General features: G+C 52.0%; 1 protein-coding gene across 2 annotated transcripts in view; it reads left to right on the forward strand.

Moving 5' to 3' along the window:
* Positions 1-22,940, forward strand: part of Cdh13 (cadherin 13) — a 962,550-nt gene that overhangs the window by 900,449 nt on the left and 39,161 nt on the right. For both annotated transcript variants that reach the window (XM_010618349.2, XM_010618348.3), the window contains exon 11: positions 20,795-20,937. In XM_010618349.2, the coding sequence (XP_010616651.1) occupies positions 20,795-20,937 (143 nt within the window). The remainder of the gene's footprint in view (positions 1-20,794; positions 20,938-22,940) is intronic.

The raw sequence follows: 22,940 nt of genomic DNA on the forward strand, positions 1-22,940 counted from the left end.
GAAGAGAATGCAGCCTACATGCTCTGTGTGGCCAGCCACCACCGTGACAAAGGATGCACAGGGTGGCCTGTTCTCTCCAGGGACCAGCTGAGCTGGGCGACTGCACCACTGCCACCAGCCACTGGCCAAGGGCCCCTCCTGAGGGGCAGATGCCCCACCTTGCCCAGCCTGCTACATGGGCAGGAAAAGGCCTTGGCTGCTGATGCGAGGAAATGCCCAATTTAGGCAGGAGGAACTCGCCCAGTGGGCACAGAGGAGTCAGAATGCCCAGCTCCAGGGCCCTCCTCACCTCCTGTTTTTGCCTTTTTTTACGACAGTGAACATGATGCACTGAGTGATCCCATGGAATTCCACTGAGCAGTTGCTTTCGACAGAGACATTTTGATTGCAGGACTTGATCCTTGCTCTCAGGATATGCCCAGGTCCTCAGAAAAGCTGCACACTGCACGGGCCCCAGGCAGGATGTGTCCTGTCCATCACCCAGAATCCCCCACCTCTGGGCAAGGACAGGGAACATCGGGAGGTCGTGTCTCTTGTCACCATGCACATCTGTCACTTGACCCAGTCCTACTGGAAAGCATTGGGAGCGCAGTCCACACATCCCTATTTCACACTAAACCCTTGCCCGTTTCCTGTCGCATTTCTAGACACAGCAGCCAGATCCAGGAAGTGTCTCTTAGGACCAAAGGCACAGGATGTATTTATCGAGTGTTTGCTGCATACCATGTGCAGTTACAGCACAGTGCCAGGCATGCGGGGTCCTCCCCACGCCAAGGGAGGCGGCTGCAGCCTGCAGATGTCCAGGGCTGTGACCTCAGACACCCAGGATGCTCAGTGCCACTCCAGAAACCCCAACCACCGGTCCCATGTTGTCCCCATCCCTCGCTCTCGCTGTTATCCAATTCGCTGGCATCAGCCCCTTCCCACCAGAAACAGTTTCTTGGGACTAAGTCCGTGGGATCTGCAGCCTTCACCTGAATCCAAAAGAGCTGGAAGGGGCGGTTTGACTTTGGTGAGCTCCAGTTCCCTTGTGCTCACAATGGAATCAAGACTTTCTGGATGCTTAGCAAAGACGGAATGAAAGGAGAGGGGCACAGGGTGGTATCCGATGATGGCTGCTGCTGCCTTCAGGATAGGGAGCCTGGGGTTATCTGGGTGCCAGCTCTTGCCTGTCCATCGTGCAGGGCATGTGTGGGAATGCACACAGCAGTACACACACACACACACACACACATGCACGCACACACAGAGGGCCATACACATGCACTCTCTCTCTAATAGGTTCTTCAGGGCAGGCCAGCATTATACCCAGGTCAGTATTTCTTGAGCACCTATTATAAGATCTGATCAAACGCTACAGTGACTGTTTAATTTCTCAAACATGTATTAAAACAAAAGACACATTCCTATGCATTGTCCTCACAATGCCTGCCCTCGCTTCAGACATACTCATCCTACCATTCTATTTTCTGCAGCAATCCTGCAAGTCCTCTTTCATGCCTTTTTGTGGTTGCCTCGATGTTCTGAACTCAACTCGGGACATTTACGGCAGTTCTGTCATATAAAATCACTGGGGAGTGTTTGCGTCCACCTCACTCACTGGACCTGGCACTGTGCAACTTCTGATTCCTCCCCAAAGTCAAGGTGACCAGGAAAGGTAAATGTTTTGGGTCAATTCAGGACACTGAGGCAGCCTCAAGAATGCAACTGAAGGGCCGGGGATTTAGCTCAGTGGTGCCGCCATCTGCCCTGCAAGCGTGAGACCCTGAGTTTGAACCCCTCCGTACCAAAAAGAAAAAAGAAAACAAAAGGCAACTGAAGAGGACTTCCAGACCTTTCCAGACCTACTCCAGAGGGGGAAAGAATGATGGGCAAAGGAAGTTTAAAGTGATGAGGGACTATTCTGAGAGGAATCAGTGGCAATTGTACGATAATTTTTAAATTTGAGCATTCCCCGTAGTTTCGCTCACACCTCACCTCATAGCAGCACTGTGCCAGGCACAGAAGACTAGGGGAGCCTGGGAATGAGGCAGCCAGGTGGAGAGAGTCGCCTCATTTTCACAGGAAGCACCGAAGACTAGCGCGTGGCACCTTCGTGGACTCCCAAGTCCTCCTTCCAAGCAAAGAGGAAATCTGGCTCCTGAGAGGCAGTGGGGACACGACGGGGTCCTGAGCGCAGGCCCAGTCCATCCTGGAGACCAATCCGGGGCAGTGCCTCTTCTCCCCAACATGGGCCCCGAGTCATTCTCTCCCTGACACAACCGTCATGGAGTGAACTAAGCCATGTGTGAGATGGATGGCGCGGCAGCGGGTGCCCCAGGGTGGGCTCCTGAGCACTTGGGCATCGTCTTCCTGACGCTGTGGTTTCCACGTGCCCCCTGTTGCGTCGTGGACCCTCCCCCCCCACACCGTCATCAGAACTCAGCACCATTTCCGGCCAGCAGAGGGCTCGGTGCTGAGCCCTCATCATTCTGGACCACAGCCACCCAGAGGTGAGAGCCTGGGGCTCATCTGCTGCACGCCTGGCCACGGAGAAGTTGTCTTCTCTCAATCTTTACACCAGTTAAATGTGGCTTAGAGTGGGGGAGAGGATGAGATCTGCTGTTTGAAAATGTCTTTAAAAGTCGATTGAGTTTGTACGTGTGCTGGTGTGCGCTGGGGGCTAAGGCCCAGGGTACAGTGTGCCCTTCCTCGCCATTTCCCTGCAGGGGCCCAGCAGGTGTGCTCTGTTTGGGCAGAGCCCTTGCACAGCTGTCTGAGCAAGGGACTCTTCAGGGCTCTTCTGTCAGCGTGTCCCCCACAGTGTCTCTGCCCTCAAGGAGCTGTGGTCTCCTGGGAGCCATAGAAACCCAAACCGGCTTACAGCAGACGTTTATGAGACCCACTGTGTGAAGGGCCATGTGAGCAGCCGGGGTGCCGGTGCTACAGCAACTCCAGGGAGCAGGGGACACAGTGGTATAGAAGGGATGGCACGAGGGGGCCGTGATGGACATGTGAGATAAGGAAAAGCAGAGGGACAGGAAGGTCAGGGATGCTAGGCACTGCCGGGACAGTGGGGAAACTCATTTCACTGGGGTAGAGACATTGGATGAGGAGGTGCAGGCTGTGCTCTGGAGCCAGGCTGAGCCTACAGCACTGTGTACCAGGGGTGTATGGTTATACGTGCAAAAGACCCCAGGGAAACCAGAGCCATGTGGCCTGGTGGAAAGCAAGGTACCAATCCAGGGAAGAGCAAAGAGGACTCAGAATGGTGGCCAAGGAGCGACAGGTCCAAACAGGTGTCAGCTCCCACTTCTGCCGCTTTCTAGCCCTGTCAGCCTGGGCCAGCCACACACGCTCTCTGAGCCTTCATTTCTTTGTCCTTAAACTGGCATGGCAACCCCTGCCTCGAACACCAAGAGCTAAACTTATGCACAATCTCACATGCAGCGCCTAATACAGTCGGTCCCCGACCCAGAGGAGGGGTGTGGTGAGCTCGGGGTCATGGTGTCACAGTGCCGTCCTGGAGCTGCTTCATCCCAGCTTGCTACAGACGAAAGTCACCCTCCCTTCCTAACACCACTCACAGTGACATGGCAGGAGCGTCCCGATATCAGCCGCAGTGGCAGTATTTACACCACGGGGATAGGCCGGCCGCCGCTAATCTGAACCTCTGCCCACCCCCAGAACCGGATGTCAGACACACATCAGTGCTCATCTGGCAACAGGTGTGAGGCACACACGGGAAGCCCGAGACGGCATGGCCAGCCAGATGGCTTCGTCACCTGCCTGTCCCACTGTCCCACACCCTCCTGGTCTGGCGAGGCCACAGCATCCATCCGTTCAGGGCCTTACCCTCCCACCTACCCAGGCTGAGCTACACGCACACTGGGCCGGAGGCGGAGAGGATCTCAGTGCATCTTAACTAAAAGAAAAACAGTTGGCTGATAAAAATCTTACTGTGAATGCAGCAGTTTCAGATTCCTCCCAGCTTGGATTCAGCAGCCAGGAACGGAGTCGATGGCTTGATTTTACCATGCTGTGGTCCCACAGAGGAAGGCCAAGTTCCTAAATCACCGGCCTGACAGGTGCCATATTTCTGAGCCCTGAGCCACTCTGTGACCTTCTAGTTTCACAGTAACTAGAGCTGGGTGACATGCATGATAAAGGCAGAGTGTGGAGCATTTTTAAAATATGGAAGGAAACTGAAATCAGATCGAAGAGTCAGTCTGAAACCGGTTAGCAGAACCGAGGCGATCGATCTTCCGCCTGTCTTAGTTCTGATGCAGAGAGCACCGTGACTTTGCCTTGGCACCAGAACTGGGCAGCCTCTGTGCTTGGTGACCTGCCCGGTGCCAAGGACCATGCCACACGCGTGAGCTGCCCTTCGCGGCCACCTGTGAGGAAGCTGCCAGCGTCTCCTTCTCGGACATCCATCGGGAAGGTCAGCCCCTCTCAGTGACCCACAGGTTTTGAGTTGCTAAGGCAGGACCTGCACTCGGTCCCTGTGCTCATCCCCGGGCTGCTTCTCAGTTAAGGGCCCCTCCCTGATACCATCACCGCTCCCTCTGCCTGGAATGTTCTCCTCTCTCCAGACCTGCCTGTGACTATCTCCTTTTCAGCCAGATCTCTCCCAGCTTTTCCTCTTCGACGCTCTCTTGACACCGTCGTCACTCAGCAGTCCCTCCCCATGGCTGGTCTTTCCCTGTTCCTCACCCATTGTGATGGCTTTCAGAGGGCAAACAGCTCTCTGCGGTCATAGTGTGGTTTGCTACCTGCTTATGTGTGCCCTCTCTCTGTCTCTTAAAAGACACACTCCATGAGAACAAGAATCTCCTGCTTTTCACATAAGCTATGCATAGAAGAGTGCCCAGCATGGAATAGCTACAGGATGGATGGGTGGATGGATGGTTGGATGGATGGATGGATGGATGGATGGATGGATGGTTGGATGGATGGATGGATGGGTGAGTGGATGGATGGGTGGATGGATGGATGGATGGTTGGATGGATGGATGGATGGATGGATGGATGGATGAGTGGTTGGATGGATGATGGATGGATGGATGAGTGGATGGATGGATGGATGAGTGGTTGGATGGATGATGGATGGATGGGTGAGTGGATGGATGGGTGGATGGATGGATGAGTGGTTGGATGGATGGATGGATGGATGGATGGGTGGATGGATGGGTGGGTGGATGGATGGGTGAGATGGATAGATGGATGCAGTCCCCCTGGAGTGGCTCTGGGAAACTCCCTCCTAGAGATCTGTATCTTTACATTTCCCTCTCCCTCAGCCTGAAGACTCACGAGGGACAGGCATCATCAGGGACCCAGGTTGCTGGACACGAAGGGCTATGAGCAAGCCAGGGCAGGTCTAAGTGGGGACCTGGGTAGGAGCTGCTTCCTTGAGGTGGCTTTGGACACTACCCTGTATCTCTCACCAGCCTTCCCACTGCCTCCAGGGTCATCCTCCCCTGAGACTCGCTCCTGGGTGCCTTCATCCAGCAGATGCAAATCTGTCCCCGATTCACAGACACTGGGGACACACTGTCGCTGAATCACCTGTGGCCTCTACAGTCCAGGCTCACCCTGTCTAGAGGGAAGGGTAGACATATAAGCAGACACTTGCAGTTTAAGAGCTATGGTGAAGGTGACGGTCAAGGTGCTGCCAGGACATTGTGGCAATGGCAGAGAGAAAGGCACATCTGCAAGAGCATGGGAGGCCGTGAGGACAGAGGAGGGAAAGGATGCTCAGGCAGAGGGGACGGCATCTGCAGAGGCACAGAGGCTCCAAGGACTGGGAGCTACTCCTGAGCAACAGACAGACTGCAAATGCTCCCACTGTCCTCCTGTGGGATCTGAGTCTCGATCTGCAAATCATGGGGACTCCTGGAAGCCTGGGGTGAGAAGGGCATCGAGATCTGATCTGTTAGAAAAAGCTCATTCTGAGGCAGTGGGTAGCAAGTTGGTCCCAGCCTGGGCAACTTAGTGACTCAGCAAGACCCTGTCTCAAAAATATTTATAAAAGGGCTGGGGGCATAGCTCAGTGTGAAGGCCCTGGGTTCAATCTCCAGTGAGATAAAGGGGGGAAGGGAAGGAAAGGAAAAGGAAGACAGAAGGGAAGGGAAGGGAGAGAGAAAGCTTATTCAAGCACAAGACAGACTTTGGAGGAAGAAAGGAGAGGCCAAGAGCCACATAGGAGGAGATGTGGCTGGACCAGAGGAACTAAGGGCATCTGAAGGTGTACAATAGCTACACAACACAAGGAAGGTGGTTGACAGCATCCCAACATGGAGGTAGGGGACGCTCTGGCCACTCCTGCGTCTGGAGAAGGTTCCTGGCCTGCTCACCCATCTCCCTCGATCTAAGGCGCTTGGCTCTAGCCTGGGCCCTGTGCCTCTGGCTGCGGCTGCCCAGGAGACACAACCAGGAACCTGGCTTTTCAATGAACCTCAAGCGCCAGTCTCTGCACCTCCTGTAACCTCCTGGGGAATGTTAAAATCACGGAGCCTCAGACCCCACCCCAGCCCCACCACGTCAGGAATGCCAGAGCCTGGGAATGAGCATCTCTGAAGTGCACCGGTGATTCCAGAGCCGAGGCTGAGGTCCCCCCTCTGGGAAATGTCCTTCAGGCTTCTCAGCCAAAGCTCAGGGAGGAGTAAGAACAAGCCAGGCCTCTGTCCCCATGTGCTAGACAGAATCTCGCCGCACAGACCAGGCTGATTCTCATCTTACTCACATGCTAGGTGCCCCGTCCGCCTTGCCTGCCAAGACCCTGCAGGGGATAAGCAGTGGGTCCTCATCCAGGCACAGCCGAGCTGGGGCAGGGCTTTCAGTCCAGGTGAGGAGGTCGACTGAGACTGTTCCAAAGTTAAGGCGGGCGGTCATTTCCCCTGCCCAGCACTGTCAGGAAGCTAAATGGCTAAAACCACAGCAAAGTGTTGGACCAAACAGTCAAATCTGGGAAGAGCTTTAACAACTCATTTCTAATGGGAGTTTCAAAACACTAATTTCCAGAGCAGAAAATCAAGTTGTGCTCATTTATAAGCCATCATCTGCAATGAGACAGAGGATATTTCTTCCTGTGTTGTCAGTTAACTTTCTGAGCAGTCAGAATACAAAGTAGGGTGGCCAGGCTGTAAGTCAGCTCTTGGGAAGCTGATAAACGGGTATGGTACAGTTCCGCATTTGCATTGGCTCCGAGGACAATAAATCTTCTCAGGATCTTGCACTAGAAAAAAAATCATCCCCCTGAAGTCAGAACGAGCAATGTACACGGGCATCCTTTCCTGGCTATTTATTTCCTCACCTTTAATGACTGCCTTTATACTCTCTGCACTTACACTATATTGAAAAATGTCACATGTCGCTCCATGAAAACCCACCAGGACTTTGGTTTGCGTCTGCCCACAGAGATAATTTTATAAGTTTTTTGCTCATCTGTGAAAAAGTGATCAGCTTGGTAAAGACTATGCTAATTTACTAGAGTTAGGAGGAACCACAGAGGCCATTATGTAACATGTCCTCTGTTCTATCAATGGGGAAACCGAGGTCCGGTGTAAAAGTAACACCATGGAGGTCACGGTGCCCTGAAGGTCACAGTTAGGGAAGGTCCTGAGCTTCTGTTTTGGTTTGGGAAAAGCATAGACCTTAGCTGAGTGCACATGTTTATCAGGCAAACGCCAAGGGCCCATCTGCTACAGTCACTGTGGCTGGAAATGCAGATCCTGAAGACAAGCTAAGCCAAGCGTATGCCAAGCAGGAAAAAGTCAAAATCCCTCTGCAGTTCAGTACTAGACTGCTCTGAGGCCCATCATGGGAAGGGTGTTTGGTTTTTGTCTCATTTTGTTTTGCTTTGATTGCCTTGGAAGTCGTGAGAACTCACATCCTTAAAGGTATTTTTCTTATGCATAACAGCTTTATGGAGGTATAGTTCACACCCTGCACAATTCACCTATTTAAAATACACAGTGATTTTTTTAGCATGTTTACAGAGTCACGCAACCATCACCACTGCCAGCTTTAGCACTTTCATCACCCTGAAAACAAACCCTGGCCCCACCATCGCCGCCATCCCCCGCCCCTCCCTGGGAGACCTCCCGTCTGCTTTCTGCCTCTGTGTGTTTCACACGGATCGGCTGATATGGTTTGAAATCTCAAAGATTCCACGGCAGAGAAACATGAACGAGGGAAGGAGGCGGCTTAGTGTCTGCAGGAAGACAGAGTCATCGCTCTGCCTCTTTTTCTTTCCTCTACTTTGCAAATATTTTCCAGCATTAGGATTTTGCAGAAGCACTTTTTCACCCATCCCTGGGGTTCTGCCGTTACATTTTTGTGTTCCCTTGTTTGAGCACACACGCAACATGACCGTCACAGGTCACCACCCTGGTAGGTTCTCAAGGAAACCCCCTTCCATACCGAGAGGAAAAAAATACTCCATTTTGCAAAACAAATTGCCACAATAGTAGGTTTGAAAACAGTACATCAACATCAGAAGCTCGAAAAGATAGAATCATGTTCGAAGGACCAAGAAGTTTCAGAATAGCTCTCCAGGAAAGACCGTGCGTGTGGCACACGAGACACAGTGACCTGGGGACCCACCGGGCTGGGCAGGAGACCAGGCAGTGAGTGTGGCTTGAGGACACAGCGATCTTTTCCTGCTCTGCTCACTTCAGGGGAGCTTTGGGGATCACAGGTTTATGTATCAGTTTCGACCTTGCATCTGGAGAAAAAAGTAGAACTTACTTGAAGGAGGCACTAGGCTGTCACGTAGCGTAAGCTTTTGAAAACGGCAGAGAGCCGCAGCGCCTCCAAGCGTGGGCAGGAGCGGGAAGAGGGGCCAGGACACCGGGGCCACCCCGCGGGTCGGCTCAGAGCCCAGCACCGACTGCGCTGTGTGGCCCTCCGTGCGCACCACAGAAGCCCGAGAGGGAGCTGCGGTCCCGGGCTGGCCCACGATCTGGGCCCAGGACGGGCGACTGACGCTGTGTGCTGTGTGCGTGTTGTGAAGTCACGTGCAGTTCGAGCTCCCAAGAAGCGAGGAGAGCAGGGCTTCGTGAGCAGCCCCAGGGAGAACTCTTTACGATGAGCGGATGTCAGTCATGTTGATGTCAACTACACAAAGCGTCTGCTGGCGCGGGAATTAAAAACGCTCCTCTTCTTTACTCGTCGTTCGCTGGTGTTCGCCAAAGGCCAGCGACCCCCAGGGGGAAGGGAAGGCAAACAGGACAGATGTGTTCGAGGAGAGGGCAGGGACTTGAGGGGGGTCGAGGCAGCGCATCGTTTGTTGTAACTTGGTTTTTACTTTTACTTAAGCATGCGCACATTTTCTCACACCCTGCGTGTGCACACGCGCTGAACATGGTGTAATATATAATCTATATTGGAAGACGGGCGCGCTCCGGCTTTGTGGTTGTCACAGTGTCTGGTGAGAAGGACACAGTGGTGCACACCCCTCCTGGCGCCGCGCGGCAGTCGGCGTCACGCACATCAGGACGCGCACAGCGCAGTGGAGCAGACTCTGCCTCTAGGAAGATGGAGAGGTGGGGATGGAAAGGACGCCACCTCTGCATTATCTGTTTTTATTGCAAGAAATTCTTACTGCAGAAGGAAAGCAGGCTCACAGTGGGAGTTAAAGAAGTTCAGATAAATAAAAGATGTAGGTCCGCCGGCCGGATGCCGCTGCACCTAAGCCGCAGATGAGACATCGGGATTGGACGCTAGCCAGCTGTGCGGCCTGGAGCCCACTGCTTGGCCCCTCTGTGCCTCCGTCTGCTCATCTGTGAAATGGGGCAACAGGCCCAACCTTGTGAAGCTGTTGTGAGAGGCGGTTAAGCTGACCCATGGAAACCCTGAAGAATTTGGGGCCACAGAGCAAGAGCTCGATAAATACCCTCTGCAGTTTTATTGCTGGCGTTACTAACTGCTGCAGCTTTCCTTCGTGGTGTCTTCCCAGGCAGCAGCGAGTGAGGGACGGCGGGCCAGGCCCAGGGACGAAGGCCGGCCACACCGCCCCAGTGGAGAGCGGTTGAAGACACCTGGTGAGTCAGCGACATCTGTAAGGTGGGGCGTGAGCAGCCCTCCCAGGAGCACACACAACGCCTAGCCATAGAGGCCCGCTTTGAGCCGCCATGGTCTCCACCTCATTGTCACCTGCTGTGTCATCTCCGCCCGCACAGCGTGCCACTGCCTGGAGAACTGACCACCTCTGACAACAGTTTCCTGACTCCTCTTCTGTCTGGCTGTATAAATATCAATGGAGAGGACACTGTTGTCACTAAACAAGTTTGCCTGTGTTCAAGGCTCAGAGAAGTTCCTGCTCAGGGAACCATTTCACACTCCTAACCCAGCATTCGGCAATTTTGGAAATTCTCTTTACTCTCGTAGGAACTCCTAGATGAAAGTGTAGGTGCAGTTTAAAGGGATTTTTATTTCCCTCTAGAATGTTGTTTTAGAAACTGATAAAACTTAAAAGTGCCTCCTTCTGGCCTGAACTGAGACTCTCTTTAAATCCCAATTAGAGGAAAAGTTCAAGATCCTAAAATGATAGGGTGATACATATTATTTGAAGAAAGTCAAATCAGCAAGACCAGGATGAAAATTACCTGGGTTCTTTTGGATCTTCTGGAAAGTCAGTCTTGGGAGCTGACTTGTTTAGCAAATCTGAATCCTCTTTGTCTGGATATCGTGTATAGGAAAACAAAATGAGCAAAATTCTGTAATCCGGATAATCTCAGAGGGCCATGGAGATGTAAACGCTGCGTGATGTGCAGCAGTCTTAATGCCAGTGGTGGGTACTGCTTTTCCCGTAAAGTAAGGCTCACAGTGACCGTGGCCAGGGAGTCTTACCTTCCAGCTGCAGCAGCTGTCCTGCTCACATTCAACAAACACTAAGGGGTGCAGGGACACTAGGAGCGCCCTGAGCGGCCCTGAGGACAGGGTGGATCGGGCGGTGTGGCGTCCTCCGGGAACATTTGCAACAGAGCCAGCAGGGCCACGACTTTCAACCCTCACAGCTGGAGGGGAACTGAGCAAGCCCGTGTTAGCTGGACAAGTGGGGTGAGGTGACCCTGACTGTGAGACCTGCAAGGTAACAAGGACCGGCCCAGGAGGAGGAGCGCACAGGTGGCCGGAGAAGCTGGCTGCCAGCACAGAGCTGGGGAAGGGAGGTCCGGGCAGGCTCCAGGCCAGGCACAGAGGAGTTGATGGCAGGCGTGAACCAGATCCCCACTTATGGCCAGCAGCCAGAGGATCTGGGGCCTGGCACCATGTCTTCTGCTCTGGTGCTGGGGTTGAGCCTCCTTGGTCCCTGACAGTGACCTCGCTGAGCCCCCTCCTTCCAGCAGGGTGCTTCCGCCGGCCGGTGGCCCTGTGGTGGGAGCGTGTCACAGGCCCAGGATGTACTGCTGTCCTCTGATGTAAACTCTGTGCACCCCGACCCCACCACAGGCCGCCAACCACATGGGCCAGGCCTGCGGCTGTCCTCACACTGCCTAGGGTGACCCTGGGGACACTGACTCCTCAGAGTCTGGGCATCACCCTCCCATTGTCTTCTAAGCGATGACTTTGAACTATGCCCTCACCTGCTCATCTGTTCACGCATATTGTCAAAGGCTTCCATAGGCCACACACGCGGCTGGTGCCTGTCTGAAGGGAAGTGCACCCAGTCCTCCCCTGGGCACTCACTGTCTCCCTTGAAAACTGCAATCCCAGGCACTGAGTACCCTTGTCAGAGGTAAGCATGGCAAGGGCAGGAAGCTCGTGCCACGTTCCCTGCAGACTCCCTGGTCCCTGCAGAGAGAGGCCTGGCGTGGAGGAGTCCTGGGTGTGGGTACTGAATCATGTGGGGTGGAAGTGTGGCTCATGCTACTGTGGTGAGAAAGCACTCGGGCTGCTAGAACAGACATGGGGCCACCGTGTGTGTCACAAGCCAGAGGAGGGCCCTAAAGGTGGCTCCACCAGCCCTCTCCAGCCCAAACCCAGACACCCCGGGCTGCTGTCCCTGCATCGGCCACCCTCAGGAACACAATGGCTGCACATGGCTGCTGCCTAGAGGCCACCAAGAGAGATGGCATCTGGCACGCTCCTGTAAGAGCCTCTTTGGCTTGGCAGCCTGCTGGGCTGTGTCCACTGACCTTCAAGGCATAGCAAGGCCTCGCCTCTATGTCACAGAGGAGCCTGGTGGCAGCTGACTCTTGAATTTATTGACTTCTCAAAAGTGCCACTACCTCTGCTCGACTCAGTTTGCTCTTGGCTCAAACACTCAGGTGCTGGCACAAAGGCCATGGCCTAGCAATTACTCACTCAATAAAAATGAATGCACAGGGGCTGACTGGCTTTCCCATGCCAGCTTGGCATCCTGCTCTGCCCTCCTGGCAGCTTGCTATCTGCCCTGGGAAACAGAACCCCTGGTCCAGGTGCCCTGATGCCCTTAGAGGAAGTGGATGAGAGCTGATCTTGAACCTCGAGCAGCCATCCCTGGGCCACAGCTACAGGCAGAGGCCCTGGTCCCTCAAAAACTTGGAAATACCAGACTGGTCTGTCTTAACTCTGCTTTGATAAACTGTTATGAAAGTGTGGTGGCCAGCTAAACCCCAGAGTCCTGCCTTTTCACCCTGCCCGTCTCCATGCCCCAAATCATGAATTTAAGAATGATGTGCATCATAAGCCCTTTTCTGAAGAAGGCAGGCAGCAGAAAAGGACCACATGCAAAGGAGTGATTCAACATGAGCACCAAAATGTGCCCCAAATCTAGGGAGAAAAATGTCTGACCCAGGAGGGAAATGATGAAAATAAATCTATTCCACCTCCAACTCTCGCCTGTTCTCAACGTGGATATGCAAGCTAAGAATGGCTTGGCCTTTGACAGAATCTCCCCAGGATCATCTCCTCCTGCCAGTGCACGCAGCACTCTGCTGGAGCTGCAGGCTGACAAAGAACTCATCTTCCCAAACCACCCGAAGACCTCATCTGTTTCCCACAGAGCCTCTTTGCTACCAGCCCCTCCTCTGAAGTACCCACAAGCCCCTCGGATTTTGCTCTTCCATCCTTGGCTCCTCCCCGCCTTGTCACCCCTTGTCCTTGGGCATCCTCCTCGGTCCCCACGTCTTTCCTGTGACTGACAGTTGGCTAGGATGGTTTGAGTCCCTGGGAGATGGCCCACAGACTCTGCAGACCAGATAGGTGCCAGCGTGGCAGCAAGGCAATACTGAGAAATAAAGAAACACAGATTCAATGTGTGAAGCCATGAATTTAACAAGGTCCCAGGAATCTGGGTCCCTGATAATGTCGCTGAATATGAGGCACATCTAATAATAGGCCAAGGCGTAGAAGCTGTCAGAAATCTGGGAACACACTTAGCTCCAGATGAAAACATGGCTTAGCATTCTAAGTATTGAGAAAAATGCTAAAACAATGATTTAAGGATTGTTAATTAGCATCAGCCATATCATTAATTTCATTGTTGCACTCAAGCCAGCCCGTCCTTATGCAACCTGCCTGGGCCAGGCTTGAATTTCCCACATCCGTGCCTCCAGATGGGGGGCTCTTCCTAAGCACTGGAAACAGCATCCAGCAAAGAACCAGTGACTTAGAATTTGCTAGAAGTTGCAGCTGCCAAGCTTGCTTTGCTGTGAGGACGTTTGTTTGCTCACACAGCTGTTCACCCAGTGAGACTTATCTTGCTTCACAGTTTCCCCAGGCCCAAGAACGCCAACATGAACAAGATCTTTGAGCTGGGTTTCTGAGCTCAGCATTCCGGTATCCAGGGAAGACCTCATGGACAAACTCCTGACAGGGTCCACAGGGTTAGTCCCTCTCCAGTAGTAGTTATTACTGGACAATAATTCCCAGACACCCACATCACAGCCACGTAGGTGCCCAGTGGCCCGAGTATAGCACAGAAGTCACCAGTGGAGACGTCTAATAAGAAACAGCTTAGGCCACTCATAGTCAGTGGTGTGCAAGGGAATAGATTTGATACAGGACATACAAATTTACAGGAGTATCTTTTAATATTCACCCAAGAAGTCAAATGCAGTGGAGTGCAAGAGATGTGTCCGCATACTAGAGACCCAAAGAATCCAGCTGAGGACCTCAATCCCATGGCAATGTCCCGCATGACTCCAGCCAGAGGCCTGGAGCTCACGGCAATGTCTCATGCAAGTCCCTATGAAGATACTGCCGCAGGAAGGCCCAAGGGTCAGTGGTGGATGCTGGCAAGTTTAGTGCCCAGGGATAGAAATATGGTCCTGGACTGTTGGGTGAATCTAATCATGAATGCCTAAAATCAGAAAGCCTTTGCCCGCCACGTAGCATGAGGAGGCCCCACCGTTGCTGGCTGTGAAGGTGGAGGAAATGACCTGAGCCGAGGAAGGTGAGCAAGGGTGAGCACAGACAGCCCACACCCTGATCTCAGCCCAGTGAGCCCCAAGTCTGACTCTCACCTCTGCAAGGGTAAGAGAATGAACTTACGCTGTGTGAGGCACTGAGTTCACAGCCATTTATAACAGCAGCAGTAGGAAACTAACACTGCTTCTCTCCCTGGCTGCGCGATCAAACTAAAATTCTATTCACCTGACAGGTTAAAAAACTGGTACATTGGTATAGTGTTAATTTGAAATTGTGTTACTGTATGTTTGGTTGAATGCCTTTGTAGTCATTTGGGAGCCGCCTTGTATCTATCCATCACTGTTCATATTGTCTATCCTTTGCTCATAGAAATTCTTTCTGTACCCTAGATACACAGGATCCCCTTGTAATTCATGTTGCAAATGGTTTCTTCCTTTGTCTGTTTTCTCTTCTAATACTTGTTTTTCTCTTAAATTTATCTAGAATTTAGTTTTGGGATTGAGATAAAAAAGATATCTAATTTTTTTCTAAATGGATAATGACCTAACACAATTTATTGAAGGGTATGGCTTTCCCTAACAATCCAATTTGACATCTATATCAAATAGTAAATTACACGCGGCCAGGGATTTATCTCAGTGGTTCTGCCACTTGCCTTGCATGTGCATGGACCCAAGTTCGATCCCCGGTACCCCCCATAAAAGAAAAAAAGGGGCCAGGGATTTAGCTCAGTAGTTCCACCACCTGCCTCAAAAGCTCAAGGACCCGAGTTTGAGCCCCGGTACCAAAAAACATTGTAAATCACACAAATTGATGATGATGATAATGATGATGATGATGATGGAGAAGTGGGGTCTAAAGACGGTGAAGGAGGTGAGTGGGGAGAGGAAGGGGAATAAAAAGAGTTGAGATATGTTAAGTACCTGTACCCACTCCCTGAGACAAATGTAAACATCATGTACTGCAAACACGTATGAAAAAAAGAGAGAAAAGTAGCAATAATGTTGGGATAAGGGTGTTTGAAGGGAGGGGATATATTTCAAGGAGGATTCATGGCAATGTGTCTCTTACTGTAATAAATTTTAATTTTAATATTCACCGTATACTTTGATCATACTTCACATAGCAATAGAAGGGATTCTATCTAGCATACATAGATACCTATCTATGTATGGAAGAGAGACTCACAGTGATCTATATATACATACGGGCTACCTTCTAGGGCTCTACTGCATGGCACTGATCCATTTGGCTACTCCTGCCACTCCATGTCCCTACCATTTTTAAGTCAAAAGGCCCTCCTAACTCATGCACAGTTGGCATCCACGCTGTACAAACAAGGGTGCCACCTCATAGACAGTGACCCTAAGAGGCCTGCAGAAGGGACCCATCAAGCCTCTGCTGTCTTCCTCCATCCCACCAATATCAGGCCGGCAGGCCCTGGCTCTGGGAAGCTCCTCCAACTCAAACCTGAACCTGGCCTCCTGTCTGGCAGCTTTGTCCCTGCTTGGCGTTGCTGTGCGGCTACTGAGCCTGCTCCCACCCCTGCACTGATGCAAATCTTTGTTATGTTTTAAAGCTAGACTTCCCCTAAAAGCCGCATCTGCTAGGAGGCAGGACTTCTAGAAGGTGGTTAAAAAATGGGGGAGCTACAGCGGACTTGCTGCTAGGAGGTGGGATCCGGAAGAGGCGGGTCACTGGGGTCATGACCCGGAAGGGATTGTCTCCTCCCTGACTCCTCCTTTTTCTCTCTCTGCTTCCGGTTCACCATGAGGTGAACAACTTTTACTCTGTCATGCCACCCTGCCTTGGAGCCCCCGGAACGTGGCCTCCATTATGTCATGGGTGGAGTACTGTGTGTCAGCAAGCAGTAAGGTGACTAAGACAATCTTGCCCCCTCAGTCTGCCCCTCCCCTCCCCACACAGGCACCCAGGCGAGGCAGAGTGTTGGCAAGATTGTGAGCAGCTCCGTGAATCTGCATTTTGGACTGAAATGAGCTCAGTTTTTAATTTGATTTTTTCTCCCCTGTAACAAGCAAAGTTCACATTACAGATAAATTGCCTGGAAATTCCAATTTAATAAGGCATATGCATTTTCAGGCCTAAAAGCACAGAAAAATGTCTTGCACACTGGTATTTTTATACGGAAAGGCTTATTAAAAAGACAGCTTTGAAAATGTCAGAAATTTACATAGTGTGCCCAGCCAGTTGGTCAAAGAGGCAGATTTTACAAAAATCCTCAGAAGCTGAGCAGGGAAAGGGCAGGCCAGCTGTGGTCTTGAGCCCTGGTGCCCTCCAGGCTGGGGAGGATGCACCTGCCCTTCAGAGACCCCAGCCCTTAGCTTGGACTTGCAGTGTGAGCCAGTGTGGGGCTGGGGACTGGCCCTGGAGAGCCCTGTGTCCTTGTGCCCCAGGTGTGGTTCTGAGGAGGGGCCGCAGTGTGGGCTCCAAGGGCACTTGAGGTCTGGGACTCCTCTGCTAGGCATCCATGGAAAGAGGCACTGAATAAAAATGTAGAGGAAAGCAAACCTGAATGGTCCTGAACACACAAGTAGCAGAGTTTTGGGTACCTGGTTATTTTTTTAAAGACGAAAAATAGTCAACAGTGACACACTCGGGCACAAGTGGTCAGGGTGAGGCTGTCAGAGCATTGTGTATACAGTGCTATCTCAGCACTGATCTGAACATAACGACTCTATTTCTCAGCACTGATTTGAACATAATAACTCTTTATTACAAGAACAAGCAAGCACATTAATTGTGCTGCAAAACTGTAGCGTCCTGAGACAAAAACAAAAATGACAGCGAGAAATCGAGAGCCAACACTTGCATACAACATGAAAACTAAGTCGAATCACCAGGGCATAAAATATGGTCTATTTACATTTCTCATTATTTCACATCTATTGAACCACCACAAATCACTCCTGGATCAGCCGTGAACCTGCTACCTCGAAACAAAAAAAATCGCCTTTCTTTGCATTTTCCCTTTCAGGATTTTTCCAACTGAAAAAGAAAAGATGCAGTGAGCCTTCCCTGCCCTCTCCCGTGTCCCAGGCCATCCACTCGGCCCTGGGATGCAGCATGGCCAACACCTGGCACACGGCAGGAGGTCCACACTGCATGTGTCCGAGGCCCGGTCCCTGCGACCCCGTACATCTGTGCTGAGCTCCAGCTCCACCAGAGCTGAGCTGGGCTGCTTTTGGCAAGTGGCTAAGCCTCTCTGATTTTCAGTTACTTCACCTTTAGAACAAGGATGGTACCCACTGTGTCAAGTTGTTGTGAAAATAAATGTGGTAGCACCTATAAAGTTCAGGCCAAGTAAAGCATTTTTTACTTATTTGAGTCAACATTTACTTCATCCTAACCCCAGGGAATTTTTAGGGTCCAGCAAAATTGGCAGGTCCCTAAGGCCCATACTATGCTCTGGCCAGCATTTGAATTTATGCGTGTGCTCGGTGAGGACCTAGTGGAGGGTGATTAATTCTACCTGGGAAGTCACACAGGGTGACAGAGAGGAGACATTTGAGTAGGATGTTGAAAAATAGTAGGAGGTTGCCAGGTGGAAGTGTAAATTACTATTGAAATGAAAGACTGGTTTTCAAAGCAGTTGCTTCTCAGGAGCAGTGTGTCTCTTCCCTTTTTTAAGAATTATTGAGATGGTAATTGGGGTGGCCAGGGGATGGGGGAGCCCCACAGGAGCCCTGCGCTCTCTCCATCTGTCCCTGCACTGCAGCAGTTGCGCACCATGTTCCCAGGGCTCTGCAAAGCTGGGTATTTACAAAACATCCCAGGCTTGGTGCAAGCTTGGGAAAAGAGGACACACTGGCCGCTGGCCCCAGGGAGCCCCTGACAGGGTGGACTGAGCTGGCAGCACCACGATGTCCTGCTCAGTGTCCTCACTCGAACATCACTGACCCCACGGGGCCAGAGACGACTGCTGTGGCATCTGGACGGGGACTGCACACTCAGTGTGACGCTGGTGGCTGTCCTCAAGACGGCACCGTTAAAACGGGCACCACGTCCCTGCCCTGCCATGAGAGAGACAAGACCAGGCACCTTCCAGGGAGCCACAGGGCCTTGCCCTGGTGTCCTCTTGTGGGCCAGGATGAAGCCTTGACTCACTTCCCAGGTCAGTTCACGGCCGTCCCGTGCTAGAGGGGAGGGGACAAAGCCACCGTGCCTTTCCATGTGTCGGCAAGGCCATGCTGCGGTGTCAGGGCTGGGAAGCCTGAGGCCACCAGCCTGGATGCCACTGCTGGAGGGAGTGAGGGTCTCAGGACAAACTGCTGCCTGTGGTGGGACGCCTGGAGGTCTGTGGCCGTGGGAGAAATGCCCCTTCCCTTCGATGGCCCAAGGTTTCTCATCCCTGGCTCCCATTCCTGATAGGCAGGTTGACTGTCCCTCCCTTTGCTGACCACGGCCTCCGCAGGTGGCAGTCACATTGCAATCCCTGAGATCCCCCCCAAGTCCTGGGTGAGGACCACTGCAACTCCCTGCCCCTCCACCACCGACTCCGCCTCCGCCTCAGCAGTTGCCCATCGCGTCCTACACCCATTCTGCCCTAAGAGGCAGCTTTTCCTCAAGATTCAGCATTGTCTTTAAATTCACATCAGTAAAACAACCTTCTGACCCCTGCCTTGAGCAAATAAGGTGGTAGGAAGTGGGTTAGCATGAGGTTCAGAATGGAGCCTCTGAGATCAAGACCACCAGAGCCCACGTCCTGACTCCGTGACTTGTGCAGCTATGGCGTCTGTGCCTCAGTTTCTTCATCTGTAAGTGAGGGTGCTGTACACACTGAGAGAGTTTAGTGGTGCTACTGTGGCAGACTACCATAAACTCGGTTGTCAGAAACATAGTCTGTCACCGTTCCGGAGGCCAGAAGTCCAAAATCAGTCTCACCGGGTCAAACAAGGTGTCTGTCAGGCCACACAGTCTCCAAAGGCTCAAGGGGAGCATCTGTCCCACCTCTCCCAGCTGCTGCTGGTGGCAGCATCCCCTGGTGTGTGGCTGTACCCCTCCAGTTTCCGCCTTTGTGGTCATAGGAGCGTCTCCTCTCCTATGTGTCTCGGTCTCTTTGCTTTCCTCTAACAAGGGCACCTGTGATTGCACTTAGCACCCACAGAGCCCAGAGAAGTGAAAACAGTGGCCCATCTCAAGATCCTCAGGCACAGCCCTGTGCAAAGCCCTTGCCCTGTGTGGGAACGTTCACAAGTCCCAGGATGAGGATCTGGGTTGGTAACTTCTCCACCATGAAGACTAAGGAGGGAATTTGCCGCAAGCTCTTCTCCACTTGGAGATTTGTAATCCTGTTGGCTAAGTCGAGTTTTAAACATCCTTAGAACCAAAGCCAGCCAGCTATGCAGAGCAAAGATGGTCAACTTTGGGCATCTTACCAGGACAGTGAGCTGCTGTGCCTGCACCTCTCCAGGGCAGCATCTTCCAAAGAGGTGGGGAATGGCAGAAAAGCACTCACAGGCATCTCTCTCTGTCTTCAGTACAGGAAGAGCGTGTTGTTACTGGAGCCTCCCAGCTCAGAGAAATCTGAGCCACATTCAGTTAGAGTCTCCTTGACAGAGAAGAGTTTCACTGCTTACTTTATGCCTTTCTGTGGTTTGAACTTCTAACTAAGAGCATGTATTACTTTCACAACAACCTCAAAAAGGCATACCCTTTTAAACCCCTCTGGTGGTTTCCTGTTATCCAGAGTCAAATCCCTTTATAGGAAAGCTTCAGTTCTTTGTAAATGGGCTTCATCTGTTTCTCTAAACTCATTTACTCTCCATTGCCCTTAAAGAAGCTATGTTCCAGCCACAGGTCTGCTTCCAGTCCTGCATCTGCATTTATTCAGCCGACAGCTGTTGGGTGTTGTGCATGTGCCAAGCATCGCTCTAGGAACTGAAGTCACGGCTGCGAGTAGACACGTGTCCTTGCCCTCGTGGAAGTGACATCTTAGTGTCTGTCTCTGTTCCAGGGGTTAATATGCGTCGTTCACCCTCGTTCTCTGACAGCGCCTCGACCCCTCCTCCTGTCTCAGTTCAGGGGCTGCATTCCCCGTGTGGTCCCCAGGGCCACCCCTCATGAAGGGGATGCTGTCTCCATGCATCCTCCAGGCCTGCGCCTTCACACGAGTGCTTCCCCCGCCTGGTCTGCGGGCAGCGCATTGAGTTGTAAGAGAAACCAGGCTGAGGACTGAGGAGATGGCTATGTTCAGCTTCGTCCTCCTGGTAGGCTTGGCGGGGCACACGTGCAAAACATTCAACCCAGAGCAGGCTCCGGTGAATGGCCCGCTAGCACTCTCTGAGTACGAATGGAGACTGCAGCAATGTTTAGAGTTTGGGGTAAGCATGACCTGGCATCTGGCGTAGGCATTTATGCCCCACACTTAATAAATACTACTTGTCTCTAACTTAAATACAATCTGACATTGGGTTTGTTTTTCTTGTTTTTTTTTTTTCAGGTATTCTGTTTACAAGGACCCAGCGGGCTGGCTGAATATTAACCCCATCAATGGGACTGTTGACACCACCGCTGTGCTGGACCGGGAGTCTCCCTTCGTCCGCAACAGCGTGTACACGGCCCTCTTCCTGGCAGTCGACAGTGGTGAGTACTTGGAAAAAGACAATCAAGGGTACGCATTTCAGCTCCAAACACATGTGTATATTTCTGTACATTTTCTTATACCCCTTGGGGTGTCATTGAGGAGAATAGAAGTGAATCCAGGGAAACAACATCTGAACGCACATCCTGAGTTAGTAATATCCCAGTCTGGGAACTCGTGGGTCTCTGCGGAAAGGTGAATGTGTCCAGAATGGGCCAGAGCAGAGAGCTTGCTGTATTCCATCTGTGCAGGCACCCAGCTAGGGAGCCAGGCTGGCGGCTGTCACCTCAGAATCATGACCCCATCTGCACGCAGGACGCTGTGATGTGATGCAAGGTGAAGGAAAGTCCCACAGGGCGTTGCTGACCCTGACCGTCACATGGCTTTTGTCTTACTGAGCCACGTGCCGTGGAAAGACGTGGTGGCTTCCTCACCACAACGAGACACCTGCTGTTCATCCAAAAGCTAATAATGCAGCAGCCAGGCGCTGGCCTCTGTTTTAGATGCTGGGGACATGTCAGTGAGCCAACTAAAACCTGTCCTCCTGGGGCTGGCACGCTGGGCCCGAAGGCGAGCGGGGTTCAAAGGGCCACGCGCATCTGCTGTTTTTGAGATCAGACTGCAGGGAACGTGGCAGAAGTGGGGAGCCCCCTAGGAGACTGCTGGTAATTTAGGCACGTGGGGGCTTGGAGCAATCACAGTGGTGGTTTTAAGAAAGGACCTGGTTCTACAAACATCCTGGGCAGTGTGAATGGAGTTCATGGGATTTGCTGTTAATTAAGATGAGGGGTCAGAGTAGGGGTTTGGACACATTAAGCTGAGGCGTCTGCAATGTCAAATGTATAAGAAGTTTCGTTCTGCCTATCATTCCTGAAAGCAAGGTGTTCATAGCTGCAGGCTCAGAGTCCTTATGTCTCGAAATGAGTATTTATAGATATTATTCAGCAGCAAGGTGTGAACCAAGATCTCTGAGCGCCATTCTCCCCGTGCTGCGCAGTCCTTGTGTACAGTGAGCCCCTGAGTTTGTCAGGTAAACAGAAAGCCGCAGTGGAAGCCCAAAGGAGCCTTTGTCCATCCTGAGAAGTCGTGTGGGAAAGGAGATTCCAGAGAGAGAGGATATCTAAACTGACTAGCGGGTACATTGATAAAATGCAGGACATTCTCATAACAGGAAAGAACACATGGGAAGTCAGCAAGCTGGTCAGCATTACTGGATGCGTCTATTATAGACAGAATGACAGGCTGCAGAGCAGGCTGCAAGTGTGCAGAGATGTGTGTGGAGAGCTGAGAAGGCCGCAGACTAATGTGGATCTTGCAGTAAGTGCCCAGCACTTGTCCCGGTGCCTGGCTGGGAGCAGACACTCACATAGCTGTGGAGTATGCGGGAAAATCAACTGTGAATGCTCTAACTGCTCTGCCAAGGAGTCGGACTTGATCAGGTCACTTGCTTGGCTTCAGAAGGAACTGGACTTTAGAAGGTAACTCCTGTGGCAGTGTGAAAAGGGGCTTGAGTGCGACAGGTGAAGCTGGGAGGCATTGGACAGCCATGGCAAAAACCAGATAGAAGGAGGAAGGACTGAAAGCAAGGCAGTGGGGCTAGTTTTGGTGCAGAGTCTGAGGCTGAAAATGTGTTGAAAACCACAGCAGGTGTCTGAGTTAGAGGGTGCAGTACCTTGTGCAGCAGAAGGGTAAAGGTGGGTGACGAAATGGGCTTTGTAAAGAACCCATGCCGGACTTGAGTTAAAGAGAGATGGCTTTAAGGTGAGTGTCTAGTACAGAAATCAGGAATGATATTCTGCCAACAGGAACTGGAGCTAGTATCAGAGCATTACTCCCACCTTGATTTGGGGGTGGACCTTGAGATGCTGTTCCATGAGAAGTTGGCAGCATAGCACCAGAATAGAGGACAGGGGATCTTCTTAGGGAGTCACCAATGCGAAAGAGAGGCAGCCATTGGAAGGGAGAAGCTTCCAGAGGAATAAGTCTACACGCAATGGCTAAGGCC

Source organism: Fukomys damarensis, unplaced genomic scaffold (assembly GCF_012274545.1).
Source record: "Fukomys damarensis isolate Sample0158 unplaced genomic scaffold, DMR_v1.0_HiC HiC_scaffold_32, whole genome shotgun sequence".
NCBI classification, from domain to species: Eukaryota; Metazoa; Chordata; class Mammalia; order Rodentia; family Bathyergidae; genus Fukomys; species Fukomys damarensis.